General features: G+C 47.1%; 1 protein-coding gene across 2 annotated transcripts in view; it reads left to right on the forward strand.

Annotated features, from left to right (window-relative positions):
* LARS2 (leucyl-tRNA synthetase 2, mitochondrial) overlaps positions 1-25,801 on the forward strand; it is a 143,926-nt gene that overhangs the window by 85,826 nt on the left and 32,299 nt on the right. For both annotated transcript variants that reach the window (XM_026500640.4, XM_044384796.3), the window contains 5 exons: positions 7,508-7,612; positions 10,610-10,725; positions 13,364-13,647; positions 16,996-17,094; positions 19,794-19,931. In XM_026500640.4, coding sequence (XP_026356425.2) covers positions 7,508-7,612; positions 10,610-10,725; positions 13,364-13,647; positions 16,996-17,094; positions 19,794-19,931 — 742 coding nt within the window. The remainder of the gene's footprint in view (positions 1-7,507; positions 7,613-10,609; positions 10,726-13,363; positions 13,648-16,995; positions 17,095-19,793; positions 19,932-25,801) is intronic.

Here is a 25,801-nt window from a genome sequence, read left to right on the forward strand (position 1 = left end):
GAGGTGTCTGGATGGTATAACTGAGGCCCGTGGCCTTTTTCTTGGGCAAGGGAAGGTGGGACTCCTTCCTTGTTAGACCACCAAGACTAGAACCAGTGAGGAGGGGCCGCTCCCCGAAACACTCAGAGGCTCTTACCAGAGGAAGGCAGTATGGACCCTGGGCAGGCAAAAGGAAGTCCCCCATCAATCAGAAGTAGGTCTCTGGATGGGGTGTCTGGGTGGCACAGTCGGTCAAATGTCTGCCTCTTGGGTTCCGCTCAGGGTCGTGAGATTGACCCCCATGTTGGGCTCCGCACTCAGCACAGTCTGCTTGAGACTTTCCCTCTCCCTCTGCCCCTCCTGCTCGTGCACTTGCGCGCACGCTCTCTCTCTCTCTCTCAAATAAATAAATCAATCTTCAACCAAAAAAAAAGAAGAAGAAGAAGGTCTCTGGAGAAATGTAACTATTTCTGTAAAAATCTCATCCTTATTCTCTTTTCACAGACTATAAATTTCAACCCAGAGAACACAGTCTGAATTAGCGGGGTCTGTTTGAATTATTTGACTAACAAAAATGGTGTGCGTGGTGATGTAAAGGTGGTTTTTTTTTTTTTTTTTTAATTGCTATTCTTAAAATAACCAGAATGAAAGGTTTCCTGATATCAGGCTGGAAAGATAGACAATGTCATCCCAACTTACCTCTGCTGAAGACTTTTAATTGCTGACTTCCAGCACCGAAGCCAGGTTCAGATCAGTGAGCACTTAGGAAGAGCCTCCTGTGTGCTGAGCGCTCGGGGATGCGCAGAGGACCCGACCCGGTCCTGCCTTCCGGTGGAAGCCGTGACGGAGGAGAGCCAGACGCGTGTGTGACTCACTCTGGTCCACAGTTAGCACTTGCTGTCCTTTCCTGTTGTTATGTATTGAAACAGAAGAAAGACTGGTGTTAACATTTCGGCGTGGTGTCCAGTGTAGCTGTCTGTTTTATTTTCCCACCCGCTCAAAAGAAAACCTGGATTCTTTTCAACCGTTTGGTTGAAAGAGAAAACTCATAGTTTTTACTCTCATGAGCATTTTGAAATTCCTCGTGGGCTGTGATGGTTGAAGAGTATCTAAAATCGAAAAACTAAAAAATGTAAACATCCAAGCCCTTAGATTTTGTTTTCTTACAGTTAATCTGGGGACACAAATTAAAAAGAGGGGATATTAACAGGGGCTTCCTGGGATCGTACATGGTGAGAGATGGGGTTCCTGACGTGAAAGGCACTTTTTAAATGCCAAACATTTTGATATGTAAGAAATGACATGATTTTAGCAGATGCGAAGAGCGATGTTTTCATGATCGTCTGGGGCATCGGCACCTCTGACTTGTCCCGTCGTTTCATTTTGGCGCTGAAGGGCTCGCCAGTTTCGTTCTCGCCTCTTTTTAATAATCTCTGAAATAATTCCAAATGGAACATTACACTTGGCTCTATATTTTCCAATTCTAATTTTCAGAGTAGAAATAGTCTTTTTGCAGATGTCAACTTATTCAAAGTCTCAAGATTAATTTGCACGTGAAGTCTCTGGATTTTGACATGTGGCATGAGTTACGTAAGGCCAATAGGGTGCCTTGGTAATGCAGTTTTTCTTAAAACTGAATTAAAATCACCATATGAATATGGATGTATGCCTTCTTTGGCCTTGGAGGTTACATTTTAAACCCGAGCGTGGTATCGAGGTTGTCATTTACCATTGCCGACTGGCTCCAATCAGGCGGCTTGATTTTTTTCCTCCAGGGTCAGATTTTGTGGGTGACTAGTGACCACTGAACATCAGGGCAGCGCAAGGTTGGGATGGACCGTATCACTTGCAGGTTTAAATTCTCAAACATGGGTTCCTGCAGCCTCGAAGTTGATTTCTGCTTGTCAGCTCCTGTGTGGACACAAGATGGCCAAGGTTCTGGTCCCAGGGCCTTCCTGTGACTTAAGGAAGGTCACTTCACCTTTGTGAGTTTGGCTTTCCTAGCCGAGTGGGCAGGGCAATTGTGGGGGCCCTGTGGGTACAGAAGGAGCCTTGAGGGGCCCAGAGGAGGAAGAGGATGACACAGGCGGATGGGAGGGGGGTCATGCTTGGCAGAGGGCAGGCAGGAGGACCAGCAAACCATGAGTTAAGAGACGGCGAAGACAGGAGAACAGCGGTTGTCAGAATGGAGGGGCTGGAGCAGCTCTCAGAAGTTTCTGGAAGGCAGCAAGGGCAGAGGCTCCGGGGACACCACCCTGATTTCTGGCTGGGCCAACTAGGTTGCTGATGTTGTTGACGACAAGTGCTGTGTTGTGCTCAGCATCATGTAATTTGGCATAGATTCCTTTAAGGGAGCAAAAAGTCAGGTGCTTCCCCATAGAGTTCTTCAAACTGAGCTTATTTCTATCCTTCACATTGCCTCCTTCTCTCAGCTGACCGCCTCTGACTTAAGTCGTGTTATGTAAGCTCCGACTTGATGGGAGCTAGAAACCATAAAAAGCATCAATAGGGAAATATCATCAGAGTTCTAGAAGCTGTTCTTTTTCTTGGCGTCTTTTCTTACATTTCTGATATTAAAATAATATTCAAACCCTGAGGCTTTGGAACCACACATTTCAACTCTGAGTCACCTGTGGTCTCCACAAGGCATTTTTTGCCAAAAGTGTAAGTGAGGTCTCCCGAAAGGGCACCTCAGAACCCCATCGTTATTGCCACATCAGAGAGCAAGAGCCCCATCTCCCCAGGAGCCCCAGAACATTAAATAATCACTTGCTCTTGTCCTGCCCCCCTTTCTGCTTCGTATGTGTGTGGGGATGGGATCCTGTAGGTTACAGTCTGTTCTTTAATCACACCGTTCCCTCTACCATCCTTCGAGCACATGCTAACAGATGTTCTGTGCAGGGAAGAGCTTTTGCGCTCACATAACCCAGGAGAAACGAAGACGAACAGGTTTCTTTGCTCCTGGACTTCTCAGAACCTTTGCCTCGCTGTTGCTCATGGCGACTGTCTCCGAGAGCAGGTCACGTGGTACTTTCCACACTTCCTTGACCACACAACCCTGTTGGCACAGAGTACTCCTGCCCCGAAAGCGGCTTTGCTGATGACTCAATGAAAGCTATCTGTTTGGTTTTTCCAGAGGGCACGAGAGACCTGCCTGCTCTGCTATGGGGCCCTGAGGGCGGAGGGCACCGTGGGGCCCAGAGTGTTTCCTCTGTGCTAACATATTGGCGTAACAGTAGGAAATGCCTCGGTCACGTCAGATTTCTCCACGGCCTCCTTGCGTCCTGCCTCCCGCTGCCAGGACCTGACTGAGCAGAAATACAGAGAGCTCTCGGTGTGGTCAAGAACTTCCAATCTTAGTCTTGTCCTTTCTGAGACACGGATTTTGGCCACGTGAGCAGGCATGCAACATGCTGCTGTGTATTCATTACTGATCTGCTGATATTTAAATTCGTAGATGGATTTTTTTTCTAATGGAAAACTGTCCTACTAGAACTTGGAGGTGGAAAAAAAAAAACCCCACAAAAAACCCAAAGCCTAAATCCAACCCACTTGTTTCATGTAGTACTCTACATTTTTTTTTTCAGATTTTTCTTAGAATGACTTTATAATATAAATATAATTCATATACCAGGAAATTCACCCCTAATTTTAAGGGGGTAATTCAGGGGTTGTTAGTCTATCTGCAGAATTATGCACAGTTTTAGAACATTTTTGTCACCCCCAAAGAGATCCCATACCCTGTCCCCACTGTTTCCCCAGTGCTAGACAGCCACTAGTCTGCTCTGTCTGTAGATTTGCCGATTCTGGACATTCATCTAAATGGAATCATGCAGTCTTTTTCCTTTTGTCACTGGCTTCTTCCACTTTGTATAATGTTTTCAAGGCTCATCCATGTGTAGCCTCTTTCAGCACTTTATTCCCTTTTATTCCAGAATAATAGTCCGCGTTTTATTCATCCATTCATCAGTTTGTGGACATTCCAGCTACTTTCCAGCTACTGTGAGTGGTGCTGCTGTGAACATACGTGCAGATGTCGGTGTGGACATATGCTGTCCTTTCCCAGCGTATGTATCTAGGAGTGGACTTGCTGGGTCATAGGGTAGCTCTGTGTTGAACTGGTCGAGGAAGTATCGGAGTTTCCCGCAGCAGCTGCACCGTTTCACATTCACATCAGCAGTGTACAAGGGCTCCGATTTCTCTCTGTCTTCGCCAGCCCTTGTTATTGTCTGTCTTTCTGATGATGATCATGGGGGGGGGGGGGCGTGGTGTCTCATTGTGGGTTTGATTTGCATTTACCCAGTGGCTGGTAATGCTGAGCATTTTTGCACGTGCTTATGGGCCATGCGTGTATCTTCTTTGGAGATATGTCTGTTCAGACCCTCTGCCCATTTTTGAATTGAGTTGTCTTTCTGTTGTTGATTTTTAATAGTTCTTTACATTTTCTAGACACAAGTCCCTTATCAGGTACATGATTTACAGAAATGTTCTCCAGCTCTGTGGGTTGTCTTTTCATTTTCTATCTTACATCTAGGTCCTTAGTCCATTTTTTAATTAATTTTTATATACAGCAAAGGTAGGGGTCCACCTTCATTCTTTTGCATGTGGTCATATTACCTTTTTAAAAAATTATTTTTTTTAGAGAGAGCACATGTGAGCAGGGGGAGGGGCGGGGAGGAGGGAGAGGGAGAGGGAAAGAATCTTAAGCAGACTCCTTGCTGAGCATAGAGCCCAGTGTAGGGCTCGAACCCATGACCCCAAGACCATGACTTGAGATGAAACCAAGAGTTGGATGCTCAACCGACTGAGCCCCCCAGGTGCCCCAGCATGTGGTCATCTTACTTTTTAATTCATGTTCCCACAGAAATGAATCTTAAAGATCAGACAGCTTCTGTCTTTATGTTTTGGTCTTCATGTAATATGATTTCAGAAAGTGGATTTTTTTTCTTTGTTTTTAGGCAGGATTCATAATTTTTTTTTTAATCCGTACATAATATTCCATAAACTCAAGGTACCAAATATCCTCAGTCTTCCCTATCATATTGAATGTTTGGCCTTTTCATGTTCGGGGCTGTTATGGACAAACTGCTATCAACATTTATTTCCACGTAGCTCTTTTCCTCGTTAGAATTACTTCCTTAGGAGACATTCCCCAGAATGGGATTTACTTGGTCACAGGTTATGAACATTTTTCTAGTTCTTGTTACAGGTTGCTTTTATCGGCTTCTGAAAGGGCTATAATCAGTTTAGAGTGCCGTATCCAGTGATACACAAATTTCAGTGCAACTTCGCAAACATTGGTGGTACCCCTCTAAAAGTTTTTGCTAACTTTTCAGGTGTAAAATGATAGTACTTCAAGATTACTTTAATTTCCGTTTCTCTTTTTAAAAATTAACTTGTGTTTTGTAAGATCCAAGTGATATGTGTATATCACATGAAAGGTCAAAGAGTATTAGAAATAGCAGGAGCTTCCTTACCCAGCCACTTTGAATCATTTTAGGTATGTGTTACTTAGGGTATAAGTTTGGTGGCTGCAACAGAGTCCTGAAAACACAGTGACTTAAAAAGACAGTTTATTTCTTGCCCACATGAATCTCAAAGCAAGTATGACAAGTCTGCTCTGTGAGTCATTCATGGCCAAGGCTCTTTCTGCCTCCCCACTGTGCCCTTACCTGTGTGTTCTGAGATGTTCTACACTTTGTCTGTGTTGCAGTAAGTCAGAAGCAGGGAAAAAAGGTCATGCTCCTTCCCTCTGAGGGCATGCCCTAGAAGTTGCTTCTGCACGTACCCCAAGGCCATACCTAGTGCAAGGGAGGCTAAGTGGTACTGTTGTGAGCTATGCAGACGCGTGTCCAGCTAAGCGTTCTGTTGCTGAATCAGAAGGCGAGGCAGGTCTGGGGTAGACTGTCTGTCTGTTCCACAGTTGTTTCTATGGTCCAGACCTCCATGTGTCTGGATAATATGCCTACCCTGTTCCCTCTCAGTTCTCGACATTACCCTGCAACTTTTACTCGTGCACCACCTCCCCTCATCTTCCATCCTCCTCCTCACATTTTATCATAATTGCAGACTTTGCACACGTACACGTCATCTTTGAGAAGGGGCAGTACGGAATCAGAAGTATGGGTCTCCATTTGGATAGTGTCAGCCGTTAGGCAGCTCAGGGCAGCAGGTGCTTCCCAGTCTTGGTACCATGGGTACTCCTGAACCTCTGCCCCGGAGACCTATTTGGGTTACATGTCATGCTGTCCACACTGTAACCTGTCTTGTACTTCCTGACCCCTGCCAGGTGAAAGAAGAGAAGAGCTGGCTTAGATGCCTACAGAGCCTATCTTTTCCTCTTTGAAAAGAATACATCTTACTTCCTGGGCATATTTTAACTTTGGGGTTTGTAAAACGTATTTTGGATAATTATATGAAGTCATAAAATATGGCAAATATAAATAGTAAGAGTTCACAAATTATAACTATTGTCAGTTGCTTATGTTGCAGTAAGCTTAAGTGAACTCACTAATTGTTTACCCCTTTCATCCCTTCTTCCTTTGGAACTGTGTTTGGGTCCTCATGCTTCCATTCCTGTAGATAGTCAATTAAGTATTTTATTATGACCACATAAATATTGTTCACAACTGAGCCAAGTGTACTATGATTACATTTTCCTTTTGGTAATATACTTTCTGTTTTGCCTGAAGTTAATGATGTCCTTTTTTTTTTTTTTCAAGTTGCTCTATGTTCTTTGAATTACCAAGTCTTCCCACACCTTCCCAGAGGCTCTTTAAAACTCCTCTCAATACAGTTTTCTACATATTCCAACCTGTTGGATAATGTATTTATCCTCCTTTTTCCCCTGACGATGCTTCCTGGGCCCTCTGTCCTACACAGGCCTGGCCTGGTCACTCTCCAGGCCTCTGCTGCCCATCTGCTGTCCTATGGCTTCCCTCCATCTTTGTTCTGAGACTGTCCTGACCCTCTTTCTTTTGTTAGGTTCTCTGTTTTCTAGATCCCATTTCTGTCTCTTTCTTTATTTACCCCTTTGTTTTGCTGGAACACATCCTCCACTATCTCCTAAAAAAGGGTAGGTGGGAAGAACTGTCCCATCTTTGTGTGTCCAGAACTCTCCTGCTCTCTGCTTAGTTATTCTCTACTCTCCTATCCATTTCCATCTTCAGGTGTTGGGATTTGGAATCCCAGACATCTCCTTAGTCATCATAGATTTTTGTGTTGCTTATTCTTCTGTACATTTGAGGTATTTTTCAAAAGGAAAAGGGGGTGGCGGGACCATCTTTACCATCTGTAAAGTAAAAATGCCATTTCACTTCTTTGGTTCTGAGCATAGATGACCATTTTTGCGTATTTGCTTAATCTTTTGATTTTCTACTGGTGTGAATTATCCATTAATGCCTTCAAAGAACAGATTCTTTAACAATTAGCACAAAACACAGAAGTTCTCGTGCTTATTTTTCTCACTTGTCTCCTCTGAGACTCAGATGGTGTTAGTACCCCAGCTGTCACTCGCTCTCATTTTCAGATTGCCTCACGCCCGTGACGGCTGTGAACATGCTTACCCAGCAGGAGGTCCCTGTCGTTATCTTGGCCAAAGCTGACTTGGAGGGCTCTCTGGATTCCAAAATAGGTAAGTAGCTGTTAAAACATAATCAGGATAATATACTCAGCAGGCTTCAGATCAAAATACCAGCCTGTTGCTGTCAACCACAAGGGCTCACTGCTGAGTCCACAGTCTGTTCTGCCTCTTTGGGAACATGATAGGCCCCTTCGTTGAGCCATTCCCTGTTTAAGAGGTACATTTTGAAAACATACCCAGTATACCACAGCTTGCTAGTTGCTCTTGAGAATAATAAAAAGTGGCCCACGAATCGGGCCAGTAGAGCTAGTTGGTGAGACTCGTATGTATGATACGGGGAACAGTACAACTTGGATGAAATCTGATTTCCGAGCTCGTAGGACCAACAGAACTGCAGAGATGGGGATTCTGAGCACAAGTGATGGACTGGGCTGGGGTTTTTTGGGTTTTTTTGTTTTTTAAAGATTTTATTTATTTATTTGACAGAGAGAGAGACAGTGAGAGAGGGAACATAAGCAAGGGGAGTGTGAGAGGGAGAAGCAGACTCCCCGCTGAGCAGGGAGCCCGATGCAGGGCTCCATCCTAGGACCCTGGGATCATGACCTGAGCCGAAGGCAGACGCTTAACGGCTGAGCCGCCAGGCGCCCCGGGCTGAACTCGAGGCCTCTAGGGAAAGGACCGTGACACAGAAGTCAAGTGGAAGGCACATTTAGAGTTGCGCATTGGATGTCCTCTGCAGCCTTGCTCATCCTGGGAGTTCTGAGGTGTTGTCACCTGGCAGAGACCAGGGGCGAACCGAGGACGAGAACTAACGACAGCCCATCCAAGATCCGCCCTTCGGATAGACCCGAGCACCCCTCTTCCCCAGCTTCCCACTGCAGATCCCAACCAGTCTCAAAATGCCGAAAGCCTGCAGAGAAAGTTCCTTCCGCACTCTTGATTTCCTGGCACCCAGAAGAAACAGCATTTCTTACCAAAATCGTGTTTTCCCTCCCGATACCCAGATGAGTTTTTGACAAAGTGATTTGAAGAAACATCCAAACAGAAGATGAATATTAAGCCATTCAGGTCATTCCCTTCTGACCATTTAAACCTAGAAAGGGTGTTGCTTCAGGGAAATAATTCCTACTTTTTTTTAAAAAAAAAGATTTTATTTATTTATTAGACAGAGAGAGAGAGAGAAAAAAACATAAGCAGGGGAAGCAACAGACAGAGGGAGAAGCAGGCTCCCCACTGAGCAGGGAGCCTGATACGGGACTCGATCCCAGGACCCTGGGATCATGACCTGAGCCGAAGGCAGACGCTTCACCAACCACCCAGGTGCCCCGAAATAATTCCTTCTGTTATTTTTCTGTATTTTATACTAGTTAGACTCATTAGTACAGCCAGCCAAGAGAGCAATACAGGAAGCTGTTATTGATGTGGCTTTTTGCTTTTGGGGGGGGTGTATTTCGAGTCAAATTACTGGCATAATATTGAAAATTCTGAAAGGAAAAAAATCTGATTTTTTTGGGATGTGCATGGAAATCATTTTCCCTGTGGTCTTGACTTCCCACAGTTACATTATTAACATTTTCTAAGTTTACTGCCTCTTGACTTCCAAGAACAAGCAAAAGAAATAAAAAAGAGATAAAGCAGAGTTTTTGCCATCCCACCCGCACGTTACAGAGAGTTCACATCCTGCTGAGCCCCACGTAACCCACACTGTGGTCCACAGTGTTCTTTATGTGGCCAAATAAATTTTCTGACCACAGTGTCTCCGTTCAAACATTTCTCCTGGTTACTCCAAACCATACGCTGTGGGGACGCAGTGAATGACTCTTCCCTTCTTGACCATGGGCACTTTCCAGTAATACTGCTTGCCATTTGTCCTCACCCTTCCATATCCTTCAAGTCCACTCCGAACATTTATTTGCCTTGTTAGATACTTTTTTTTTTTTTTTTTTGGTCAGTAATCTCAGCTGGAACGCCACAGAACTTTCCATTATACCATGGAGCTTTCCATCTTGCCAAGGAGCTTTAGAACATGTCTCCCAAACATGAAATCACCCTCCTAGGGCAGTGTTCCAAAGAGGTTGTTCGCGGAAATCTGACTTAAGCACTTTGTGAGTTGTCCTTAGTCTTCCTGCTCGGTGGTCACGTGACGTGTTGTGTCTGCAGGGACGTCAGCAGTCTTGACAGCTGACCCTGCAGCAGGGGTCCTCCACCAGGGGCAATTTTGCCACCAGGGGGCATTTGGCAATTTTTCAGCCATTTTTCCGTCACTTCCGGGGAGCGCTACTGGCAGAGACCAGGGGCGCAGCCCAGCATCTTGGCAATGCTCAGGCCAGCCTCACAATGAAGTCCAGGGTGCCAGTCGTGCCGAGATTGAGAAAGTCTGCCCTGCAGACCCAGCCGCCAACAAGCTTGTTTTGACGAATAATTGAAGCCAAGACAGTCGACCTTGGCCTTCTGGATGAGCGATTTACTTAACGCTCAACACCCGTCTCAAGGGCACGTGTGGGCTGAAGAATAAATTTCTATTCGGAATGCATGTACCATTGCCTTTGGGAACAAACCATAGCGTGAAGAACCATAGTTGCCAGCTTTCCACTTCGGGACCGCGTGGATTTTTCTAGGGTGCCAGGAAATGCTGGAGCAGTCAGCCCTGCTTCTCAAGAGAACGCCGCTGTCCTTGGTCTCTGAGGGAATTCAGACAAGAGGCTTGTCCAGATGCTGGCGATTCACGGTTTCAGTGACAAAAAGCACCCCAAATCGTATATTTTAGAATCATGATTCTTTTTTAAAAAAAGAAATGAAGCACAGGATAAAGACTTAAAGGAAATCATGCCGACGTGGTAAAGTAAACCGGTTGTATGAGGGGCGGGGGCGGGGGGTCTCTCCAAGACTGTTCTCCATTTTCCCAAGGAATGCGCTGCATTTTTACAACTTCTGTAGCTAAAAGAGCGTGTCCCTTAGGAAGCTAAAGCCGAGTGTCAGGGCTGTCAGTTATTTTGTGACTTGGGTATTTGCAAAGAAGGTGTTCTGTGTTTCTTCCCCTCTGAATAGGCATTCCGAGCACCAGCCCAGAGGACACCACCTTAGCCCAAACCCTGGGCCTCCCCTACTCCGAAGTCATTGAAACGTTGCCGGATGGCACAGAGAGGATGAGCAGCTCTGCCGAGGTTGGTTCCCCGTGCCACGGGCCTAACAGCTTCTCAGATCATGACCTTGACCCGGCTTTGATGAGACATTTTCCTTCAGGTCCAGATTACAACCTGCCATTTCGCTCATCCCCAAGCCTCACGATCTTGCAGCCTTGTTTTGTAATCTATGAAAACAGAACAATATTCCTTTTCAAGATCTAGAAATTGATCAACTCTAAGTCAAGCCCATTCCTAGAATAGTATGGTTATCACAGTCACTTTATTTTGGGAATCTTCTGCCTGAAAAAAAAAAAAATTCCCTCTTCCAGGAAAACGAGTTCCTTGGGAGGGTGACTGGAATTGGCTGTTCTTCCTAGAGATTTCTGTTCTCCCCAGATGACGGACTTGTTTCCACCTCAGTTTGAACTCATGTATAGAAATGAACACTAAACTTGAATCATGTTTATTTGGGCCAGGTTCTCTCTTGCCAGGTGGTGGATGGCAGGAGAGGCAGGACTTGACCTCAGCGTTGCTCTTGACCCAGGCCAGGAAGTATGATGGAAGGGGTAGGGTGAGGGGTGAATGGGAAACAGCAGAGACGGTGCTTCTCAAACCTAAGCACACCCCAGAATCGACCGGTGCCTTGTTCACACACACACACACACACAGTGCCTCGCCCCCCACTGGGGATTCTCATTCGGCAGCCCCAGGTAGAACCCAGGAACATGCATTTCTGACAAGTGTTCAGGTGCTGCTGCTGATCGAGGAGCCACATGTTGAGAATCGCTGGCCCACAACCTTGCTACTCAAAGTCTGGTCCCTGGACCAGGAACATAGGCCTCACCGGCCCCAGCCTGGGTGATCCTGATTCAATTAGACCTGAGGATCCAGGATTTTCAGGTTTGGGATCACGTGGCTAGAGGATATGTTACAGATATGTATATAGATCGATATAAAAAATAAAAGAGGATGGCCAGGTTTTTTTCCTTCCCTGAGTGACAGCGTTTCCTGACCTCACGTTTGTGCCCTCACGACGTAAAGGGTAGTAAGATGCTCTGAGTTGTTGAACCCTAAACCCTCCTTTAGACTGTGTTGGAGCCTCGCTGGAGGGGGAGCTGCCAAGGCGCCTGTTAGGGAGCCCTCGATCTCTCTCTGCAGTGCAAGAAAGGGGACACTCGTGGCCAGAAGTCGGCTTCTGAAGTGCCCAGAGAGCTGCCCTCTCCTTCGTATAGGACTGACGTTAATTGTGCTCCCGGGCTTCCTCAGAGGGCTTCAGGTGGTCTGTTCAATCCTCCCCTGGCTCTCGACTGAATGTCCAGGGTAAGGACTTCTTCCAGTGGATGGAAGGAGAACAGGTGGTAAGGGGCTCCTGTCATCTGTGAGCTTCTGGAATGTGGACACAGTGATCCAGGGAGAAGGCAGTCTTTCTAGAGAGCTTGCGACCACGTGCCCCGTAATTACGCGAAGGCGGGAGTGCGGAGCATCGAAGATGCCTCCCAGGGGGTGCGTGCTTCCTTGGTAGCAAGCTCTGTGTGTACGTCAGAAGACACTGCAGACCCCAGGGAGGGGGCTGCTTTGGGTAAACATCACTGTACTTAGGTCTTTATGTCTTGTGACCGTCAGCTCCTTGTGGACAGGGGGCAAGGGGCAGAGCATCTTTATCTTTGTGCCCCCAACGCCTCGCCGAAGCCTGGCACGTAGTAGGGATGCAGTCCGTCCGCAGTGAACCAGTTCCAGGGTACCCACAATCCCCCACTGGCGTTCCATGCTGGCTCCATTCTCATCATTAGCTTGGTTCTCTGAAAAGCGTTGGGCGAAGAGAGAATTGCTTTTTCCTACTTCCAGCGTTGTGCTCTGCTCTCTATAAAATGGGAGCATTTAAATGTAAAAGGAGTGGTTCGGGTCCCTCCAGCTGTGGCCCCAGTTCATTGCCCTGCTTGCCTGAATTACTTCTACATTAGGATATTGAATTTTCTTTTCTGGATTATTTTTTTTCCCCCAACAGGGGACTCGTCATTAGAAGTACAAACCATGCAGCTCTTTGCTGGCAGCTCAGTGCTGGCAGACCCTGTGCTGTCTCGGGGCTCAGGTGATAAGGAGAGCTGCAGAACCAGGACTGGTTTGCCCGTGAGACACGGCGGACACAGTTCCTCGGGCTCATGGTACTTTTAGGGGGTCCCCGAAGAGATGTTAATTTCTTCTGAAATCAGAGGGGAAAAAAGTGAATTTTTAGGGTCAAAATAATGTTCTTCTTTCAGTATAGTTATAAAACATAATTTTAATACTTCCTAAGGATGGGGCGCCTGGGTGGCTCAGTCATTAAGCGTTGGTCTGCCTTCGGCTCAGGCCATGGTCCTGGGGTCCTGGGATTGGGCCCTGCCTCGGGCTCCCTGCTCAGTAGGAAATCTGCTTCTCTCTCTCTCTCCCACTGCCCCCCCCCCCGCTCGTTCTCTCTTTCTCTCAAATAAATAAAAATCTTTATTTAAAAAAAACCAAGCTATCCTAAGGAGGAGGGGGCCACAGAGGTGAAGGCACCTGGGGTTCATGAAGTCACCACACGGCTCTGCACAGACTACACATAAAAACAGCAGTCTTGGGGAGGGGGAGGTGCTGCGGTGGCGGGTGACAGCTTGTCCTTGTGGAAGGAAGCCTAGGATCTCTCTCCTTTCCCTCGCAGTTCACAGGCATGAGCCGGCAGGATGCGTTTCTAGCCTTGACTCAGCAAGCCCGGAGGAAGGGGGTAGGTGGAGACGTGACAAGCAACAAACTGAAGGACTGGCTGATCTCGCGACAGCGGTATTGGGGCACGCCCATCCCCGTGGTCCACTGCCCGGCCTGCGGCCCCGTGCCCGTGCCACTGCAGGATTTGCCCGTGACCTTGCCCCGCATCACATCTTTCACCGGCAGGGGAGGCTCCCCGCTGGCCGCGGCTTCGGAGTGGGTGAACTGTGCCTGTCCTAGGTAAGGAACTGCATCCCCAGCCGTGGCGTCGTCTGTGGCCCCAGCACCCCACTGGAGTTTCAGGCTCTCTGCTCCCTTTTTCCAGCGCTCCCACCAGACTGGAAAGAACACCCTGGGTCATTCTGTCCACTCACATCTTTACCAGAAACACCTGCCATCCGATGGAAAGCTACATGTTTTCATCGTGACTTTGTAAAAGACCACTTTCTTCCATTTCATATTCCAGAGAGCTTCTTGGAGATGAGAGAAAAATGTTTTCCGCCTTTGTTTTCCTACTAGTCACTGATAACAGTGGAGATTTTTACACACGCTGCAGAATGGTAGCTCCGGGGGCAGGTGTGTGTGCAGGGGTTTCATTCTTTAAGACACAGGAACGTCTTCTCGTTTTGGAAGTAGGATTGTATTTTACTGTTAGTTCACTGGTGTATCTCAAATGATTTTTGGGATACCATACCAGCTGATTAAACAAATAAATAACGAAGCCCAGCTCCAGCGTCTTCCTGCTTCCTTCTGTGGAGAAGCCATTTGTCTCTGCCTTGTCGATCACAACGAGGATGTTAAAATAATTTGGTCCTCTGCTGGTACAGAGCTGAGTCACGAGGTTGGTAATCAGGTAACCCTAGTGGTTGCTTGGCCAAGCTGGGGAGTCAGACAATAATGGATTCGAATCGTGGCCCTGGCTGTGTGACCTTGGGAAAGTCACATAACTTCTCTGAGCTTCGATTTTCTTATCGGAAACTAAAATAACCCCCTCAAAGGGCTGCTCAGAAGACCAGAATTAACACCCGCAATCCTGCACAGTGTCGCCTAACAAACCGTCCAGTAAATGGAAGTGTTACCGTAATCCTCCCAGGTTCTCACCCAGGTGGTTTTAAAGATTTGAGATGGGGCTTCTGGGCGGGAACAGAGGGAACTCTGGCCTTTGCAGGGTAGAATCGTGGGCTCCAGGAGAAAATAGCATGCCCTCTTTATTAACAAGGAGTGACACAAGGGCTTCCCTGCCAGAGACGTTGGTGGCCTTCAGCACACCAGATCAACTCCCCAGGGACCGTCTGGTGGGGATAAGGCTTCCGACCCTGGCTGCGGATTCCTGGAGGGCAGAGCCCAGGCCGTGGTGTTGGTCAAGGCTCCCTGGCTGACTCTAATGAGTGTCCAGGACTGACAGTCACGGAACCAGCATGGCCAGGCAGGGTTGCAGAGCCCAACAGATGTGGATTTCTTGTTCCTGAGCTCTCAGACCTTGGGTGGATTTCTTAACCTCTCTGAATTTTAGTTACTCATCTGCAAAATGGGGACACACATAGTATCTACCTCAAAATCCCAGAGTTCCTGGGGATTAAAGGAGAGAATGCTGGGGAAGCGTTTGGCTCGGCGCCTGCACCCACTCTTACTATTCGCTCCCACTCTTACTGTTCGTACCGTTGGAGCTAAGGATGATCATACTGTTGTCCCTGTCACCATCACCTGTCCCTTCCACTTACCAAGTAGCCTGTGCCACGTAACCAGCCTTTAGTGGCAGCAATAAGACGAGTTGGTTGTCCTCAAGTCCCACGTGACCATTACAAAGAAAATCAGCATGGCAATTTGCAGGCAGACGTGACTCCTTTGATCATTGGGCCCTGCATTTTCATCCTGACTTGTGCACCTTGCCCCGATGGTGAGGAAGAAGTAACCTTTATCTTGTAATTATTTCCCGAAATAGTGTCTGTGTTCTGGCTGATTGCTCTCCCCATAAAAAGATCTGCCTTTAATTTAGAGATGCACTGTGGAGATCAGTGTCTTGTAGCAGCCCTGGGTGGTAGGAAACAGGATTCCCTCGGGCTCTCTCCCATCAACATCTGCCCCCAATCCCAGGGACCACCACTGCTCCCAGAGGGAGGCCCCTGTGAGTCCCAGGGCCCCAAGGATCTGGGGCTCCTGTGTCTCTGCTCGGCCACTTCTATTTAATAAGTGGGAGGTGGCAGGGGGTGGCTCTTTCCTTCAGTACGATTTGTAAAGCCAGTATGAACTGCTTCCCAGATGCAAGATATAAATGCAGGCCTTCTTTTATTTTTAAATTAAAAGCAGACTCTTGCCCTTGCATGCAAAATTAGCAGAAGATTCATCCGTTTCTCTTGGGGCTCCTTGTGTCCCTCCTCAAAATCTCCCAGAACCCCCAAGGACCGAGACTGCCAGAAGGGCAGCATTTAGAAAGGCGGTTGGTCCCTCTTCCAAGGCTCAAGAGGGAGAACCTGGAGGCAGAACCGTCTTCTCCAGCTTGTTCTCATTGCCCCAAAGGGCCCCATCAGCGTCAGCTGTCAGTAGCTGATAGTCGCTGGCTCTTTGCATGCAGTGCTGCTCCAGGCCTTGAGGAGTCCTCAGGGGGGGTGGGCCGCTCCTAGGCTAGGCTTGACTAACAGCACCCTCTCTTGGGTTCCTAGAAGTTGTGGGGTTTTTTGCACCCAGTTCGTGCCGTCCCACAGGCCCATCACACTGGACACGTGCTTCGGAACTGGTTCAGCACTTGGGCCCTTCCGGAACCTTAGTCCTCCCCAAGGCATCCCCGTCCTGAACATGAGAATCCCTTTTTCTTTTCAGCTCTTCACACATCAGGCATCTCGCTTCGTTTGCTTTCTGGAACAGTGGGGCTATCTTCACCCTTCTGTATCGTGTCCTTCCGCGGTGGGTACGTTGGAGGGGAGCCCGATTGGTGGTGTTTGTCGATTTCTGTAGTATACATACTTCCACCAAGGGCTACTTTCAGGCTGCGAACTTGACATCACTTGTCACTGCGTTGGGAAGAGGTGCCAACCGTTGATTCTCAAAAGCCGCTATGGGTTGGCCCCAGCACACCACGGCCCCCAAGGTGACGTCTCTTCCCAAGGTCACCCTAATGGGTTTCGATTTCTGCACCCCCAGCCCTTGCAGAGATAGAGAAAACCCAGGTTCATCCTTTAGCACGACGTCTCCATTTGGTTTTCAGCTTCTCTTCGTAAATTGAATTGCTTCTTAGGTATCACAAAGCAGGCGTTGGCTGAAGGCATCTTGACATGCCTAAAATAGAAGTTAACATGTAAGGGAGACACTCCTGGCTTATCCACTTAGGTTGTTAGATTTTTCTACCAGGTAAAATTCAGCCCAGTGGAGAATAAGGCTTTTAATTTTTGAGGATTTAAATTTTTGTTTGTAAATTTCCTTAAAATATCCTGTACTAACAACACAAAAGGAGAGCGTTCTCTGAACCCATGATGAGGCATGGTTCTTGTGACATTCTAAACGGATACTGAATTGCCATCGCTTTCTCAAAAGCCGGTGGAGCACTGCATTAAAACCGAAGAATCCAGTTGATGAACTTCCTTTATTCCGTAGGTGCAGGGGAGCCGCCAAGAGAGAGACAGACACGATGGATACCTTTGTCGATTCTGCTTGGTACTACTTCAGATACACCGACCCACAGAATACTCAGAGGTAAGGCCTTGCTGCGTCCTTCGAGCGTCTGTCAGTGTGGGTTCTTCGAGAAGCAGACACTCAGACAGAATTCTGTATGTGAGCGATTTCCCGGGGGCAGCACCCGAAAGGATGGGGGGAGGGAGCAGGCGTTGGTGGGAAGAGCCCTTAGACCACCGTGCAGGTCCCACATCTGAGAAGCGAGTAGGGGGGAAGGAAGGAGGGTTGGATCAGAAGAGTCTCAGACCACAGTGCAGCTCTGAGGAAGTCTCAGCTGGGCCGACGGGAAGCCCCGAGCACCGCTTGTCCAGCAGAGATTCCCAGGTATGACAAAGGTGCCTCTGCTCGGGTCCCCTTCCTCTGGGAGAGTAGGGGCTGGCAGGGACACTGAGGGGTTCCCAAGGGCACCGCAGCTGGAAACAGCTGGTCAGCCGTGCCCCTTGAAACGGCCTTCCTAAGGGAGTGTGTCAGATTATCAAATTAGATGCTTCACAGCCAGGCAAATCCCAAGTACGAGGAAAATAAAAAACCGAAGAAGGAAGAAAATGCTGTTGTCGTAATCCCCTTCGTGGCCCTGTGGTGAACTGCATTTATGGGGTTATAAAGTCGTAATGCGGTTTACTTAACAGACAAAAATGATGGGAGGGAAGGAAGTAGGGAGCGTGAGGGAGCTAGGAAGCATCCTCTTGTCACATACACACAGTAATTTCTAAAATTGATAAATCAATAAAGAGTATAGTTGCCCAAAGAAACAGCTACAGAATTCTGAGTGGCGAAGGTGGGGGGAGGTGGGGGGGGTGCTCATGAAGGTGGGGGCGGGGGACCAGTGTTGAAACAACAGAGCTCTCAGCACAATCTGAGTTTTCAGCCATGGGCAGGTTTCTTAGACAAAGGTAAACATGTGAATAAGGGGAAGAGGGCCGTAGGGAGAGGGGTAAAGAGAATGAGCACAAGAAAGCAATCACAGAGCTCAGGAAAACGGCCACCATGTGCTTCAAAGACCTTGCTCGTTTGCTCTCGTCCATAGGAGAACCATTGCCCTCAAACCCTGAAGTCCACGTATAAAAATGCCCCCCTTTTCTCTTCAGTGGTTGTAAACTAATACATTTCCAGTGAGATGAGCGCTCCTGCCCTCCCCCCTGCCAGACTCCTGCCCTGCAGCCCTGTGATTTCTGTCGTTCATGTCCCGTCCTCTGACGGTTCCTTCTAGAAGGGGCTGTCAGTGCCTTCGTTCAGCATGAGCTGCTCAGAAGGCAATCAGGACCTACCTGTCAGAATGCTTCAAAGGAAGCTCTTCTCACAGATGATGGCGGCTCTCCATCACGGATGGACCCTGGACCGGGAGAGAGACGTCTGAGGGCTTCACAGCCTCCCATCTGGGAGTACCACTTAGCACATATTTTGCCTCATAAAAGGCAGCTGCTGGTTTCGGCACCAGCTCGAGTTCTCCTTGTTTGGTTCTCAGGTAAACTGTGGATCCGAGCAACAGCCACTTCCACGTGGAAATGCAGCCCGCACTTGCTTTCAGGATGAGCACCGCCCCCCCTTGACCTCCCTTTCTTTTCCGTCCCTTGGATTCGAAGTTGGATTTTTCTGAGGAACCCTTGTTCACCAAGGGAAAAAAACCATTGTTTTAATTCTACCAGAATTCCGGCCTAGTGACTGGAGAAAAGCAAGCTCCATTACGATGCAAATGCAGGGCGGTGGGCCAGGCCTCCCTGCTTGCTGGCCGCCTGAGCCCAGTCCAGGCTGGGAAAAAGAAGTGCCTTGAGATGTAGGGAAGAGAATTTCCGAGTCTTTGAAACCATGGAATACAAATCCTCCAAAGGCAGAGGTTTACTTCATTGGACGATCTCGAGGAAGCACATTCTCCTGAGATTGAAGGAGCTCAACCGGCTCTGCTCCCCTCCCCACAACACGTACGTGCACACACACACACACACACACACACACACACACACACACACACTTCTGCACACTCAGACTCCCCTCTGAAGAGTCCCAGCCAGAGACTGGAGGGCAGCGGTGTTTCCTTTACTCCGCAGCATCCTTTAGGACCAGGCAGTCTGAGGAAGCCTTTGTCGTAGGATTTCTGTCGCTGACAGTATCTGTGAGGTGAGAGGCAGACGTCGGGGATTTTTGTGTGCGTTACCCTGATACGCTCCTTGCGCGCAGCAGACTGTATACAGGGCTCTTGCTGACTATCCACATTTTAAGGCTGCTGTTAAAAATAAGCTGGAATTTTGTTTTAAAATGAATATTTAGTGGCTGCGTGTTCATCTCCTTTGTAAAAGCCACATTGCCCCCTATTGGTGAGAACTCACAAATCCCTATTTGCCTAATCATAATAAAAATTAAAATAGAAATCCAGGTACTCAGATACACATCTTACGGAAATACCTTTTGCACAGAAATACCTTTTTTAACGCTGCTGTGTGTTTTCCTTTTGTCCTCATTTGACATGAAAATGGCATTTGTTAAAATGTCAGTAATGGCTTCTGAAACAGCTTTTACAAATTTCATAATTTCACACCGTCCTGACTTTTTTTTCTGTTTTATTATGTCAGCATTTCTCTTATTATATTTTAAAAAGAAAAATCACTGTTTTTCTCGGGCTACATTTGTCTCGGGGCATATGCGAGTTGTAGTAGGTCTATCTAATTTGTGCTCTTGTGGCAAAGCGGGTTTGTAAAAAAAATGACCATTTCTCTGTCTTGCAGCCCTTTTAACGCAGCCTTGGCAGATTACTGGATGCCTGTGGATTTGTACATCGGAGGGAAGGAACACGCCGTCATGCATTTGTTCTACGCGAGATTCTTCAGTCATTTCTGCCACGATCAAAAAATGGTCAAACACAGGTGAGCGCTTAATACCGCTCAGCAGAAGAATTCAGTTCCGTGAACGACAGCTGCAGGCAGGTGTCCGTTCCTCCGGAGCAAGGGAAACACGTGCAGTGGAAGACTTCCGTTTCTCAGGCGTCCTTTCGCGGTCACTGTCGGCCTGAGCCGTTTGAAGCGCGTGTCTGTTACTTAATCGTAGTTCCGGCGTGTGATGATGGCGGGCCCTCGTAGAGTCTGGCTCTTGTCAGAGCTTTCAGCTCTTGTCTGTTTAGCTGAGTTAATTAATGGAGATTTTGACTTCTGAGGCCGAGAGAAGCAGTTCATCATCACATTGTAGGGCTTTTTACGGCTTCTCGTTTGAGGTCGTGTGTATCCTCTGGCCGCGCGATGCAAGCTCTTTGTCTAAGCTTGATTGAATCCTGCCTTGATAGATCATTCTGCTGAAATAGGTAATGGATTAAAGCTGGGGAATCACACTGTAAATCCATTGATACATGTTCTTCCTGTTGTCCTGTAACCTGTTCACCATTATGATCAGAAAGGTGTCTGTGCACGCTTTTTCCCCATGAAATACACCATGTAAATATATACATACATAAATATATATGCAAATATATGTTTGCATATATAATATATTCAATACATTCTATTATATATTAATATTTAATATATTAATATAATATATAATATAAATATATACATATATTTGCATATATATTTGTATATATTATATATATACGTGTATATATATTTATGTGGTATATTTAATGTCTCATACAATTTAAAGAATAAAGTGAACATCTCTGTACCCCCTTCTCAGTTTAAGAAAGAGTATTACAGGTTCCTTAGAATACCCAGTCCCCTATCCAGTCAGACCATCTCCCTACCCGCCGCCCCTCCCCCAGCCAACCCCTGTCCTACAATCCTGAACTATTAATTTTCTGTATAAATGTATCACCTCTCTATATTTTTAAACAGGATGTATTGTTTGGTTTTCTTGCGTTTGAACTTTACGTAAGTGGCATCATATTTCGCATACTCTCTCTTGCTTCCCCACTCAGCATTTTTGGGGATTCATCCATATTGGTGCGTAGCATTATGTCCTGTTCCCATTTCACCGCTGTAGGGCATTCCGTCACGTGGAGTGGAATGTCTAGTGCGGAACTCGATTTCTGTGTCCACAGTGCCATTAATGGTTGTTGGAGTGTTTTGTGCAGTGATGAACCAAACTGTATGAGCGTTCTCATACCAAAAAAAAAGCAAAACAAACAAAAACACCTACACTCATACCAGCAGAGATGGGGGTTCCCATCCCCACACGTCTTCATCACGTCCGCGCTGCTTATGTCATGGGTCAGTTGGTGGCTTATGTTTGAATTGAAAGACACTGCTCACTTAATGATGTTTAGCATGTTTTTAATATGTTTAGGGACCTCTGTGCTTTCTCTTCCATTAAATCCCTATTTGTGTCCTTCACCCTTCTTTTCTGGGTTGCTTAGAGTGATTGTAGGAATTTTTTTTTTTTTAAGTAGGCTTCACGCTCAACATGGAGCCCAGCGTGGGGCTTGAACTCACGATCTTGAGATCAAGACCTGAGCTGAGATCGAGAGTCGGATGCTTCACTGACTGAGCTACCCAGGTGCCCCTTGATTGTAGGAATTTTTAAAATATTCTGGTTGCTCCTCCTTTTCCAGCTATATGTATGGCAAACATTTTTCCCAGTTCTTAGTTTCTCTTACTTTTATGGTGTCTTTTGATGTGCAGAAACTCTTAACACAATAAGTTTTAATAATCTTTTCCTTTATGGCTGTTGCCTTTAGTGTGTCCGTACCATTAATGGGCCAGTCCGTGCATTTCCTCCTGGATCTTTAGTGCTCTCTCCTATCACAGTCAGGTTTTCGTATATATGCAAAAGGCCTGTTTATAGGAGCTTTATTCTGTCTGTTGGTCTGTTTGCTTTTTGCTCTGATAGTTATTTCCCGGCTTTGTTATTTTAGTTTTACAAGTCTTACGGTTTGGTAAGGGTCGTCCTTCCTCTGTTCTTTTTCTTTAGGAGTATCTTGGCTGTGATTGGACCTCTGTCCTTCCATATGAATTTCAGATTCATCCTGTGACATTCCACAAAAATATTTTTTTAAAGATTTTATTAATTTATTTGAGAAAGAGAGCGAGCGAGAGAGAGACAACGCACAAGCAAGGGGGGAGCAGAGGGAGAGGGAGAAGCAGACTCCCCGTTGAGCAGGGAACCTGACACAGGACTCGATCCCAGGACCCTGAGATCGTGAGCTAAGCCAAAGGCAGACACTTAACCAACTGAGCCACCCAGACGCCCCCTCCCTTCACCCCACGCTCAGACCTGCTCCCTCTCTCTCTGCAGGCACACACACATTAAGGGTCTACTGTACAGAGACTGCATTCAGTTTACAAATTAAATGCTTAAAATCATTTTCTTCTCATTAGTCCCAGAACCCTTCGTGTTAAAAATAAACTGACCTGCATCAGAAGAACAGTGAACACATTAACAGCATTAATCTGCAGTCGAAATGTTTGTGCCTTGGGTTAAAGAATTTACCGTTCTGCTTTGCATTTCTTCTCTGTGGAAACTTCTTTACCTCACCAGATAAAAATTACCCCTGAGGATGGGAATTGTGTCCTATTGCCGTGACAGTATCCTGGACATTGTACATTCTCAGTGAATATTTGTTTAAATAAATTCAGTTTAACTCCTTGATATAAACATATAAAAGTGTATGGTTTTCGGGGCGCCAGCTGGCTCAGTTGGTGAAGCGTGCAACTCTTGATCTTGGGGTCATGAGTTCAAGCCCCATGTTGGGCATGGAGCCTACTTAAAAAAAAAAAAAAGGAAAGAAAAGTTTCAGTTTTTCAAAGGAAGTGTTCCCCTTGGGATAGAGAGAAAAGATAACACGAGAAATGTTTCCTTCTAGGTCTAACAAAGACCGTAAATGATTTCTGGCCCCAGGGCACATTTCTCTAGCTTCTACTCAGTTATTTGTAGGGGCAGTGGACGAAACAATAAATGATTCATTGGAGAGCTATTTTAACGTAGAAGACAAGCCCTGGCTACTTTCAGGACTCCTCTCCAGTGGTTTCAAAACTATAGTGGAGGAGGAAAAATGTTTGCAGCATTCTGATGTCATTGTAGAGTACGGTTTGGGGTATGACTTTGTATCTGTTCAGCCGAATCTCTAGCTTGCTGAGCTTCCAGCTACACCCGGAACTTGCTTTACCATCAGCTTTACGGGGCGGCTAGATGATGTGAATTGAAATACATCCATGCAGTATTTTGTGTGCATTTTAAAGATTCTTTACAAGACAGTGAGATGCGGGATGCCTGGGTGGCTCAGTCGCTTGGGCATCTGCATTCAGCTCAGGTCATGATCCCAGGGTCCTGGAGTTGGGTCCTGAGTCAGGCTCCCTGCTCAGTGAGAAGTCAGCTTCTCCCTCTCCCTCTGACTCCTCCCCCCTGCTCATGTGTGTGCTCTCAGATGTGCTCTCTCGCTCTCTCTCAAATAAATAAGTAAAATCTTTAAAAAATTGAGTAAAAGCAGTAGCTCTAGCCTGGGAGCCCGAGGCCTCTGTCCCACGCTCATGTGGGGGGTCTGGACGGGTAACCCCTTTGGCTTTCGGGGGCCTCCTAGGTCAGCAATTCCATCGCCTCTGAGCACTGGATTCACTCTAATCCTGGTAAATTTCATCAAGTATAAACCACAGAGGTTTATGCGGATCTAATACTCTTCCCTGCTTTCTAAATGAGTCCTGGGCCTCTTTCACACTTGCACCCTTAAGTCTGGACTCTGAGCTTTTCATAGGTCTCTTGACCAGCTGCAAGAAGCTGCTCTTGGGGGTGGGTGTGCCCCGCATGGGACAGCACGGTGCTGTTGTGTGTCAGAAGTACCAGGTTAACGATCAAGCCAGAATTAATGTCAGCAGGAAATCTGCAAAAGAAGATATAGGAATGACCGAGAAGCGTACTCTACAATGTTGCCCTTACCGGTAGTCAAAGAAATACAAATGAAACAGCAGCGAGGTGCCACTTTGCATATAGCAAAGAGCCTGGGACGAAGAGCGTCTCATATGCTACAGGAAGGCAGTTTGGAATAGCCGTTAGGAAAAGCAGTTTGACAATATGGAGTGAGAGCCTTTAAAATATCCACACTTTTGGACACGCTAATTGTGCTTCTAGAAATCCAGCCTAAGGAAATAACCAGAAATGCAAACTTACACACCAAACTGTTCAGGTAGCTAAAAGTTTGGATACAACCTCAATGCCTCAAAAGTCTGAGAAAGGGCAAATAAAATCTAGCCCGTCTCTATGTAGGACTCTTGCACAACTCTTTAAAATTATATTATATGGACTGTTTAATAACATGAGGAAAGGCATCTGAAGTGCTTAGAACTGGAAAAAAAAAAGCAAGATACAAAATCATAGATGCGATTGGGGTTCTCTCTCTGCCTTTAAATGTACTTATATATGCATAACCCAAAGCAAGAGAGAAGGCTAGAAAAAATTATGCCGACACGTTCACACTAGTTTTCTCTGGATGATAAGCTTATTGGTGGTTTTACTATTGTCATGCACTTCTGATTTTCCCAGACTTTTTATACAATGATTTTGTAACTTTGTAATAGAAAAAACCCAGGCTTGTACAGTCTGTGTTCAGAAGCAGGGAACTACACGGAGCCTCCCAGTCTGCTTCTGGGCGATGGGAAGGCAGCAGCTTTGGCTGGCCATCAGCCCCGGGCTGGAAGCTCCAGGGACACCCTGCAGTGAGGGGTGGATTCGTCTCCCCTGCACTGGGATCAGGAAGCCTTTTCTCTCCCCTCGTGAGAGACCGCGGTACACATGGCGTCTTGTGACTTGAGCTGACATTCTCCCTGCGGTTTGCTGTGGACAAAGAGCCCTGCTGACCGTGGACGGCTCCATGGGCTCCCGTCCTGTTTTTCTAATCACACCAGAAATGAGCTTCGGGGGGTGAAAGGAAGCAAAGAGACGCTCTACTTGGTTCTCACCATATTAATCGGGGCTCCTCCCATGCTGCTGGCTGGCTGCTGAGAAATAGAAACGGTGGTGTCTTACGAATGAGCCGTGGCTCAGTACTTAGAAACTGGCCGATGATGTCAGCCTGATACACCCCGCCCCCACCCGCTGCCAGCACAGGGCGAGGAAGAAGAGGAAGTTCGCAAACTCGGTCTTGAAAAGGCCACATTAGAGACTATTTTCAGAAATCCAGGGCTTTCTGTTCTCTTCTGTCCAGATCCACATGGGAGCCACGTAGCAGGTCAGGATCGTGGGCAGCGGGCCCTCTAGGGGCTCATGAGCAGGTAAAATGTCATCTGCAGTGACCAGTTAGCGCTCTGACGACTCTGAGCTTTTAGCCACGTTCCTTGTATGCGGTGATGTGTCCTCAGGGTGCTTAAAACAGCCTTTCATTCTGTGTTCCGAAATTCCTTGTTTATCCCAGTAACTGACCCTGCTCACCCTACCCTCCCTCCTGCCCTCCCCCTTTGTTTTCTTCCGTCCTTGGTGGGACCGAGGTGGCTTCCAGTGACCAGCGGGTATCGATGGTTGTAATTTCTGACTCAGGGCAGTGCCCACTGTCAAGGAAGTACTGAAGAGGGCATCACTTCCCATCCTCCTGCGGCCAGGTGAGAGCAGACAGGCCCCTACCTCTAGGGGTGATATTAGTGGGAGAGCTGAGCCAGAGCCAAGAGCCCAGGGAAACCAGCTCGGCCGCTCCAGGCAGAGGCCCGGCATAAGGCCCCCGACCTCTTATGCTTCCAGGCAGAAGGGGTTTGGTGTTGGCTTTAGATTTTTCACTTCCTTCTAGAACCCTCTGCTAACATGGTCACAGTGATGACTGGATCAC

This window comes from Ursus arctos, unplaced genomic scaffold, assembly GCF_023065955.2.
Source record: "Ursus arctos isolate Adak ecotype North America unplaced genomic scaffold, UrsArc2.0 scaffold_14, whole genome shotgun sequence".
Taxonomy (NCBI): Eukaryota; Metazoa; Chordata; class Mammalia; order Carnivora; family Ursidae; genus Ursus; species Ursus arctos.